The sequence below is a fragment of the Nanorana parkeri genome, unplaced genomic scaffold (genome assembly GCF_000935625.1).
Source record: "Nanorana parkeri isolate BGI_ZX_2015 unplaced genomic scaffold, ASM93562v1 scaffold212, whole genome shotgun sequence".
Lineage (NCBI taxonomy): Eukaryota > Metazoa > Chordata > Amphibia > Anura > Dicroglossidae > Nanorana > Nanorana parkeri.
Window position 1 is genome coordinate 475,608 of NW_017306480.1, and position 11,237 is coordinate 486,844.

General features: G+C 39.5%; 1 protein-coding gene across 1 annotated transcript; it reads right to left on the reverse strand.

Annotated features, from left to right (window-relative positions):
- Positions 1-9,841: 9,841 nt before the first annotated feature.
- Positions 9,842-10,813, reverse strand: LOC108786448 (olfactory receptor 10AG1-like). The gene has a single exon (XM_018555746.1). It carries the CDS (start codon positions 10,811-10,813, stop codon positions 9,842-9,844), a length of 972 nt encoding a protein of 323 aa, XP_018411248.1.
- Between the last annotated feature and the right edge of the window lie 424 nt (positions 10,814-11,237).

An 11,237-nucleotide genomic window follows, 5' to 3' on the forward strand; every position in this document is an offset into this window, starting at 1 on the left:
CCGTATTTCGGATTTTAAAAAAATCTTGTCATGTTGTTCAACCTCATTTACAGGGGTAATATTAGTTCCCGTTTCAAAGAAATTCGGAATTTCGTATTTCGGATATAATTCGGAAACTCCAATTCGGATTTCCGAATTTACGCATTTCAGGAAAATTCTTACGAATTTCGATTCGTAACGAAACGAATCGCACATGTCTATTCTGGACCCTCTCAGCCCCTTTGGCTGAGAGTCCTGGGTGCCAAAGTCGCCATACTACACCGTGGCATTGCCATGCACTGCCACAATATATATACTGTATGGCACTGATTTATGTAGATGGATACATGTCCATGGGTTTGTGGATATTTATAGAATCACACATACCTTGCATATCAACGTCTGCTTGTTTTGTTTGGTTTTTTTTACTTGTGGATGTGTATTGCATATCTAGCCTTGTTGTCTTGTTTGTAACCTGACATTACAGGTTCAGGTGACAAAAAACACTGGGAAGGTAGATGTGCAATGCTCATAACACCACAAGGCATTGAATAGGTTTATCTAAATTAACATCTTCTATGTTTTAACATGAAATACAATTTTCATCAATATGAATGCAGCACATGAGCTGAATAGTAAAGGAAAACATTTTAGTGTTTATTTCACAACAAACACATTTTCTTCTGTAGCCATGAGTATCTAGACAACAAGGCGTCAACAAACAATTATTCTCCAACACCCCCATACTACTTTCAGGTATTCATACTTTGCTAGTAGAACAATTGTTGATGCACCGAAAGCCCATTGATTGATAGAACTTTGTTTGTCTAGATAAAGAACGGGAAATACTAGTATGGACTAGGATAAGCACCAGTACAAAACTGAAATGAACAAAAAAAAATTATAATTGAAAAAAAAAACATCCAAATAGATACAAAATGAAAATTTGGAATATTAAAAATTAAAAAATCAGATCGTTCCAAAGTATCAATTTGGATGGTTCTGCAATCCGAATAGCGAACTGAATTCCGAATCTAAAATTTGAATAACAAACTGATATCGGGCTTAGGATCTGAAAAACGAAACAAAACAAAATCAGAATAGATCTGAAAAACGAAAAAAAAAAAACCATTGTGGGGTTTCATTAAATTAAGAAATGTGTTCCTTTTGGTATAGCAAATAATGGTCATTGTACAAGATGGAATGACAGTTCCAGAATACTGAACCTAATATACCTTCAGATCAAGTGATGTCATTCAGAAAGATGAAGTACATTTGACCCACAGAAAATAAATACCCAAAGTGCACTTTACAGCTCGCCATACTTTACGTACAAAGTATATACACTGAGTGGCCAGATTATTATGACCACCCCATCAGTACTTCGTTGGGCCACGAGATTACTTTGTTGGGCCGCTTGGTGACTCCACGAGATAATGAAAAGTGATGCGAAGAATCTGACACGGCACTGTTGCCCTTCTGTTGTCTTGTACCAGTCTTGCCCCTCCCCCGTTCTGCCCTAACATTGACTAGTCGCTGACGGCCACAATTCGCACGTTCAGACCCAGATTTTCAGCTGACAGTCCGGTCTTTAAACACTTTAACAATGAGCCCCTCTTGAACATTTAACAAATTCTGCTGTTTTGCTGATACTCGCTCCATGGTCTCCGAGCTCCAACAATCATCCCGCGTTCACAGGCTGTTACATCGCGTTGTTTCCCCGTATCTTCCGAAACAAATCACTTCTACTGTCGTGGTAACCAACCCGCTTCCCTATTTATAATGGTCTGGCCCTCTAGCAACTTCAGCACCAAATTATAGCTAATGTGCCTACAAATGTCAGGTGGTCATAATAAACTGGCCACTCGGTGTATTTAATCCATGACTATAGTGACATTATCAATTCCCAAAGTAATGTTCAGTTCACAGAAAAAAAAGAAACACATATTATCAAGCATATAGAGTCTATCATTTTGGATAAAGTAGGAGGTGATTAAAAAGCTTGAATTTTTTGTAAAAAGAAATTTCCATGTCACCCGAACAGGAGTCTCCATTGAAAGATCTTCCCTCTATTCCCGTTCTTGTGTCAACTCAAAACTATACATTTATCCTCAATTTCAGTACAAGTGACAATGGTCACCAGGACAGATAGAAAGGGCAAATTTCACTAGAAGGGACCCAGACAGCAATAAGAACACAGCAGGGTTACCAACCCTTCCATACTCTGTCCAAAAAAACAAAAACTAAGCCTCTCAGCATGTAATCCTTGAAAATAATAAATTCAAGTGACATTAAACCCTGAAAGGGAAACTACCATGGATTACAGTAAGGCGCACATTACAGTATTGGTTTATGTTAAAAAATCTGAGGGTTTAATGTCACTTTAAGACAAGTAAATTAAATAATTGAACTTATTTGTTGTGTAAAAATAATGTGATTATAAATCCAAATGGGTGAGCTGGACATCAATCAGAGACAATTTGGAGAAATCAGACTATCTTTGGTTCCCAAAACTTTCCAACTTACCAGAATCTGATGAGGCGAGGCAGATGAAAAACTTGTAGGCGTGACTTTTTAGAATTAAACATTGCACTTACACTTAAACCCTCCATGTTTTGCCTATATCCACTGCTACCAAGCAGTAGATATAGGCAAAAAGTTTTTTTTTTAAATGATTAAAGAGCGGTTTAAACTGACCTTATTTTCGCTGCGCACTCCCGCCCGAGAATCCGAAACTGCTCGGGCGGCCACAAAGCATCTTGGGGGCGGGCGCATGCACAGTTCGTATTCTCGGCCGGTAGATGAGCAGAGACGCAAGGTAAGTCTATGGACGCGTGCACCCGCATGCAGACACCGCTGGATCGGAAGTGCCAGCTAGCACAGAGGAGTCAGCGCTGGATCGGAGAGCCGCCGCACCGCTGGAGGGACAGATGAAAAGGACAGGAAAGAAGAAGAAGATCGGATTAAGAGACATCATTTAAGGTAAGTGCTGACATTAACATTGGGGGAGGGGAAAAAATATCCTTTAATGTCACTTTAATTTCCTATTATTATTTTGAACTTTCTTTGGAGTTAATTTAGTTCTGTAGGTGCACACATACATACATACATACATACATACATACAAAATCTCATGACCACTGGTAGATGACATTGTCACTGGCCAAAGTAGGACATTGTAGCCTAGGACGGTATGTTCTATGGTATTGGTATTAAAGTGACACAGAACTCAGGAGATAAATCTTAAAAATCCATCCCAGTCCCTGAACTCTGAACAACAATGTATCTTATTTGTGTGTCACTCGGCTGTAGATCCTCCAATCATCTCTGACAATGTCCTTCCCTGTGAATTGCGCAGCCAGGAAGAAGAGCCACGGGTTGGGGAGAGCCAACCCCCCTCCCCCCCCCCCCCCCCCCCCCGGGATGGACTACAATCTCATGTTTAGTTTACTCATTTGTATTGAGATTGTAGTCCATCCCGGGAGCGAGCTTGGAGCCGGTGACTACTTTACAACACACACAGAGACCATGGGGAACAGATGTAGCCCCCCTCCAGAAGGAAGGACAGTGTCAGAGATGATTGGAGGATCTACAGCAGAGTGATACACAAATAAGATACAGAGTTCTGGGACTAGTTCTGGGACTAGTTCTGGGACTAGGATGGATTTTTAAGGTTTAACTCCGGAGTTTAGTGTCACCTTGAAGTGTTTATTTTGTTATTATTTAGAATGAGGAATGGGCTGGATGGCCAAGTTAAGGGGGTGTTTTTGCTACAGGTCTACTTAATTTGAAAAAGAAAAAAACAATTATAGGTAAAAACTAAATATGTGGAATGTCTACTTGGTCATTTTGAAGAGATTGCTGATTGCTTTTGTCATTACAAACCATATAAGGTAGTAGTAGAAGATAAATAATTCCAGTCGTACATCTCTTGGAAACATGTTACTCTTCACCCTGCTTTTTATCTTCAGAATGAGTACATATTTTACATTCCATATTCACTCTAATTGTTTCAGAGGCTGATAAAAAAATATACTATATGTAGATATAGTAATACAAAAATCACTGCGCTAGGAGTGAGTATCTAAATAGCTAATTATACCAGCCGCAACAATGTGTAAAAGTGAATATAATTGTGTAGCAAATAAGTTGCGCTCGGTCTAAGTGGATGTTAATTCAATATTTGTGATGAACAATCTCTTAGTTTAAATGGGGAAAAAAATACAGTGTACAATTACCGGAAATCTATATCTCGGCATGTGCCAGTGAAATGTAACGAAAATAAATGGTGAAAGTATCAATCACAGCCCAGTGTGTCATTGAGCGTTCATTTATGTTTAAACGCACCCAAAGTAGCCAAACGAGCACTCTTGTGTTATAATCATAAATCTGGAAACTTTTTTGTAATACGTGTATGGGTGACCAACATCATAAAATCGCCAGAAGTGACATCAATACGGTGAGCAGAAAACAGTTGAAGTATCTTAATCACACAAAAAAAACACAAAAAAACTACAAAGCTAACAGAGCAGAATGTGTAATCTGAGGGCAGCAATATACCATGAAATCGTAAAAATATACCAACTATGCCACAAGTACATCAAATATTTCCACATACAAATGTAAGTAATCATTTAGCTCTGTAATTAATAATTAATCCATTTTGTCAAAAAAAAGGGGGCGTGTCTGAGCGGACGTCTAGAGGCGCCCGCTCAGATCTAGAGAGCTCCGGGCCGGCCGTTTTTCTACTACGGCCGTCCCGGAGGCAGTTAAAGGAGAACTATAAAGGTCAGTGTTTTTCCCCATAGTTATCCTATGGGTCACAGGAGGAAATAAACTAGCGTCCTCCCGTCATCCAAAGCTCAGTATATAGCAGGCTACAGACCACTGCAGCCGGGATGGCTCCCGACATTACTGTCAAGATTCACCCAGCTGCGTAAGTGACAGCTGGCTCTGCCTATGTAGAGGCAGAACCAGCTGTACCCGCCCCCCTCCCCCGTCCGTTCTGCCAGTTAGCGCTGGAGGATCGAAGAGGGGAGGGGGGGAATCCCTGCAGGGAGCCGTGAGTGACAGTCACCGCTCTCTGCAGGGAGATGATCGAGAAGTGAGCGAGCGACGGTATGCGTTCACTCATTTTACGATCTATTGACCCGACGTGTGACAGTCTCATTGTCACAGGTCGGCTCGAACTATGAGGTTGAGTGAAAATCACTCACCTCATAGTTGTCCTTTAAGTAATTTGAAATGTACAACTTAATCATTTGAGTGTGAAGTAGATATGGGTAAATAAAATATTGCCGTTGTGAATGATTTTGAATATATAAATATTGATCCTTTTTGATTTTTTTTCATGTTTTCTATAAATGCACAGTTCATTTGTTGTGTAATTATGAACAGAATTTTGATATTTTGTGGATATTTATAAATTGATCAACAATAATTATTTAGGAGCTTCAATTCAACATTGTGTTTCTTCTTCCTTTTCTGTGTCACAACGATCAAGACATATTTTGAAGATTTAGTTTCTCCTGATAGAGGTCAAAGTTTGTCTTATTGCATTCTTGATCTCTTGGTTCCTTAGTGTATAAATGAAGGGATTCAATAGTGGGGTGATCACTGTATAGGGCAGAGATAGAACTTTGTTTGCAATCAATAAATGTCCAGATGGAACCACATAGACCATAATCATGGTGATGTAATATGTGGACACGACTCCCAGGTGGGCACTACAGGTGGAGAAAGTTTTCTTCTTCCTCTTTGCTGATGAAATCCTGGCAATTGCTCGGATGATAAACCCATAAGAAGCAACAATAATGAGGCATGGGAACATGGTTGCTGATGATGAAAGCAAAGACACAACAATTTCAACAGTGGACGTGTCGGAACAAGACAGCTTCAGCAAAGGAACAAAGTCACAGAAGAAATGGTCAATGATATTTGAGCTGCAAAAGCTCAAAGTTTTCAAGAAACTTATAGAGATGGACATAATAGAAAAAGCCGAAGCCCAGCAGACAAGGATCAGAGAAAGACACAGCCTGGGGCTCATGATTAAGCTGTAATTAAGAGGTTTGCAGATCGCCAAAAATCTGTCATAGGACATCGCTGAGAGGAGGAAACTTTCTGCCACAGCAAATGCCCCGAATAAATAAAACTGTATAAAACATCCGACAAGAGAAAACATCGCACCATCTGTGTATATTACATGGAGCATGGGGGGAGCGATGTTGCTGGTGAACAAGATCTCTGACAGCGACAGATTGGAGAGGAGAACATACATCGGAGAATGAGAAAGTTTAGAGAAGAACATCAACAAGATGATCAAAAGATTGCAGGATAGAGTCAGGATGTAGATGAGTAAGAACATGAGGAAGAGACAAACTCTGTAGCTGAGGGAAATTCTGAACCCAACAATGAAAACTTTACTGATAGAAGACTTGTTTTCAGCGTCCGACAACTGTTGAAGACTCGACTTCATCTTATCTTTTATAATGTAGAATCAGATCATATGTTTGGATATTGTGTGTACAGTTTTATAATGTTTTTTTTTCATTTGAATATTATTGTTTCCTCTTTTAATTATGCATTATAAGCTAGGCCAACCTTTGCTTGATATTGTAGTTATAGGTGGACGGTGGTGGGCTGTATATATTATAGAATTTATGAAAATTAAGTGAGAGCAGAAAAACATCATAATGGTAGGTACAAGTAGGTGAAGCCAAGCTATGCAAATGTTGTTATCAGTGTTTAGATAGATATCAATGGGAGTTCTAGTGCTAACTTATACTAATGATTCATCAATTGAATGTTATTCATTAGCCACAATAAATAGCAAATTGTATTTTGTCACCAGGATATCAGTACTGTGAAATCTTGAGGAGGCCAACGCAAGGAATTGGCATGGGACACTTTAGGCAAATATGGGAGTTTCAGGAATTAGGTTTGTGTTGCTTTGTGGCTACTGACAGGGTGCTGATGGGTTCAAGCAGAACTATATTCTCAGACAAAAAATGCTTTATTGTGTAGAGTACTGTACTGTAAAACAGGATTGGATTTGCTTGTGTTTGGAAAAAAAAAAGTTTCTCACTAATTGTGCGTAAAGTGCATTTCCACTTCATAAATTGCACACCCTTCAGGAGCATTATTTAAGCATTCAAAAGGCAAAATATTAATTATGACTTCATTTTCCCTACAGTGTGATGGCTGGTGCAGTATTTGTAAATAATGAAATGATGTCATGTTGCATTTTGTATCCAGATATCATTAATTTATTGCATTATTTTATGATGATAGATAAAGAAGTCAAGTTGACTAATCCAGGTCAAAATCAATCTTTTTTATCAAGCAAATGCAATATATCTGTTTGTGCTTTTTATAAACAGATCCATAAGATTATGGCAGGTGCATATGTACAATGTATCATGTACATTGTATTTATTTCTATTGTTCTCTGCTGCCTAATGAAACCATGATTATGGCCCATTATAGAAGCTTGGATGGCCCTGTGCAGAGGCACCAATACTTCACCTTCAGAGGAAACGGATTAGCTTTTTTTTATTAAGATATAAAGGGTTGAAATTAAAATATAAGAAATGAATAAATGACATCAAATACAACAGATCAATCCTTCATAAAGCAACAAATATCTTTCTCTGGTTGTGGCAGATAACGGGCAATTTAGAAGGCAGTCTGCCAGCCTCAGAACTGCAGAGCTTATATATCTTCAGCTCCTGTGATGTCAGTCAGGGATTTGGAATAAATTGGTCCCACAAAATATAAATGTCCCGTGTGTATTTCACAGATCGCTGTCCCTCAGAAACACAGAATTGTTTCTACAATTATTAAAGATAAATATTTGATTCCCCAGATAAAGAAAATTCAGCTTACAGGAAAAATGAGAAAAGAGAAATCCAACATCATAGAATGATACTGAGTATTAAATCTACATATAATATTATCTTATGTCATCACTCCGGTATACACTGATAATAAGACATATATTGTTTCATTGCAAATGGATATCCGAATGGTCTTTTAAAAAAAAAATTCAGATCCATCTGAATTTCATTCAAAATTAAACTAAATCAGAAATGTGATACAGAAAAATGTAAGACTATGAAATCCAACATCATAGAATGACATTGAGTACATAATGTACAGTACATATAATAACAGTCTTATTTCATCACCCCGGTGTACACTGATAATGTTTAATATTATTAATAATAATAATAATGGATTAAAATGTTTTTTAAAATCAAGATTCAACCTGGATTGGGTCAATTCACATGGAATGGAGATCTACTTTTTTTTTGGTGTCTTGCTCAAAAAACATTTATATCACTTACACATTTGGATGGCATATTGTGGTCTCTCCCATACTGGCCTGTGGCCCTTACAGATTTCTCTGTATCGTCTCTCTATTTTTTAAACAATGATACGATACTCCCACAATGGTCTTCCACTGGAGGAGTACACATCACTTCCTGTCCTGTCGGCACAAAAAGAAGTAAATATCTCCAAAGCAAGAGGAAAATATTTTAGGTATCGCCGTTGGTCTTTTCCTGTTCTTGTGGCAACTCAAACGTTCCTCTTACTTTAAGTCCTGGTGACAACGGCCACCAATAGAGAAGGTAAATATCTTTCCTAGGGACACAAACATATACTATTAGAGGGTTATACACAAAAGCTAGCCGAAGGATCAGCCGTAGCTGCGGCTGATCCTTCGGCTAGCTTCGGCCGTCAGAGCCCTTCGGGCTGCTGTACGGGCTTTTCACTACAGCTCCCAAAGTTGGCCACACGGCTCAGTTGAGCCGAAGGCATATGCTTTGGCTCGACTGAGCCGAGGTGAAACCCAGAGCGGGCCATTGGCCTGCCGAAAGCCTTGCAACTGACAGCTGGGTGGAGCCAGCCATGATCTCACGACTGGCTCCAGCCCATTGCAATGACAGGTCAGTATCCCCTGGTTACCAGGTTACCAGGTTACCAGGTAACCAGGACATGCGGAACTAATGACAGCATGGTGTTACACAATGAGAACTCGGTGGAGCCGGCCGTGACGTCACTGCCAGCTCAGCCCAGTTGTTATTCATTAGCCAGAACGTGCTCTAGCAGGTCACGACCAATAGGAAACAGAGGGGTGGAGCTAGCTGTCACTGCTAGCTCCCCCCAATTATGTTCTACTTTTTGTTCAACTTTTTTCACTGTTTTTCTATTCTGCTCGGTACCACGGAGGTTCCTAACAGAATAACCGAGCAGAGCGGCATTCGGCTATTCACTCACTGCTGTTCGGCCCCTAAAAGAATAGGCCGAACTGCAGCGAGTAGGCTGCCGGAGGTTCGGCTCAGCTGATCCAGACGTTGGTGAGTCGAACTCCTACTGCACTGCGGTTCAGCCGAACATGCAGAGCATGTTCGGCCGACCCGCAGCCAGCCGACGCAAGCTGATGTATGGCTGATTTCACTCGGTGTACGGCTGAAATCAACTGTACAAGCCCAAAGTGAATAGCTGAAACAGCATTCGGCTTACTTTACTTCGGGTCGGTTATTCACACAGCTGCCTTCGGAAGCTTTGTGAATAAACATCTTAATGTGGAAAAAATATCTATATAAAACAAATTGTTAGCAAGATGTGAGATTTGAGGAGTTTGGTCTTCCTTGACTTAACAAAAACATTATACATTTTCTTCCTGGTTCTATATGTGGTTGGTTCTGCTGCTGAAGCAGAAGTTTGGCCTTCTATACTGTAGTTTGTTTAGAGAAATAAGAAGTCAGAAAAAGTAAAATATTAATTATTATTAAAAAGATAACAAATTACCCTGATGTCAGAACAAATATAGTCAATCAAATTCTCATGCAAGATTTGATTATTTATGTAACCTTTTAATTCCAGGTGACAATGGAAATAATTTGAAATGTTTTCCTAGTGCGGTCTTCATGTCTTTGTTCCTCAGACTGTAGATCAACGGGTTTACTGTAGGGATTATGATACAATAGAACAGTGCAATCATTCGGTCATTTGCACCTGGACCGCTGGTCCCTAAACGCAGATACATAAACATGGCGGTACCATAGTAAAGAACTACCGACACAAGGTGGGCACCACAAGTAGACAGAGCTTTGTGCCGGCCTTCCATAGAGCGTATGAAGAGTACAGAGTACAAGATTTTTATGTAAGAACAGAAAATAACGAGAAGAGGGAGAGCCGCCCCACAGATACAAGCAATAGAGACAGATAGTTTAATGATGAATGTATCTGCACAGGCCAGAGTCAAAACAGGGGGAAAGTCACAGAAAAAATGAACAATATGATTAGAATTACAATATGGCAAGCTAAAGATGTACCAGGTCTGGCTAAAATACACCAGAGATCCAACCACCCATGAACCAGTGGTCAACTTATAACACATCCCTGTATTCATAACAGATGTGTATCTTAATGGGCAACAGATGGCCATGTAGCGGTCAAAGGCCATCATCATAAGAAAAACACATTCTGACACAGCAAAGGTAAAGAACACAGACATCTGTGCAGCACAGCCCAGGAATGAGATGGACTTTTTCCCAGACCATAAGTTCTCCAGAACCTTGGGGACAACTACATTGGTGGTGCACAGTTCAATGAAGGAGAGGTTCCGCAGGAAGAAATACATGGGAGTGTCAAGATGGGGCTCAGCTGTGGCTAGCACAATAATGAGCCCATTGCCAAGTACTGAACAGATGTAGGAGAAAACAAAAAACGCCATAATGGAGGATTGAGATACGGGAGAGAAATCTGAGAAACCAAGTAGGAGGAATTCTGTGATGTTCGAATGAATCTCAATTCCCATCCAAGACATTCAGGTGAATACAAAGAATTGTTCCAGATTACGGTATTCAATATCGAACTACTGTGGAGTAATCATCTTCACAGGATGTGGATACAAAGCAATTTAACGCACTTGAAAAAGGAAATTAATTCAGAGATTCATTATCCTGCAATAATGTTTTTCTTGTAAAAAACATACCAAACCACAAACCATACCGATGATCAATCAATAACCTTCCAGAAGCAGTAAATAATTAAAAAATATGAGTGTGATTTATACAAAAGAACTCACAATGGAGCCGATACCTAATAATCAAGGGCAGGTGATCTGACGTCTCTAGAAAAAAACTCCACTGTTGCCAAGGACATTACAAAGATATAGGATGGTGCCACCTCCCCTGTAGAATAATAAAATTATTGGATTAGTCTATCTTTTTTTTTAAGCATGTCAATTT

Bases quoted from the DNA above. Each gene is read 5' to 3' on its own strand.
- LOC108786448 (XM_018555746.1), bottom strand. From the start codon at position 10,813: ATGTCTTGGATGGGAATTGAGATTCATTCGAACATCACAGAATTCCTC.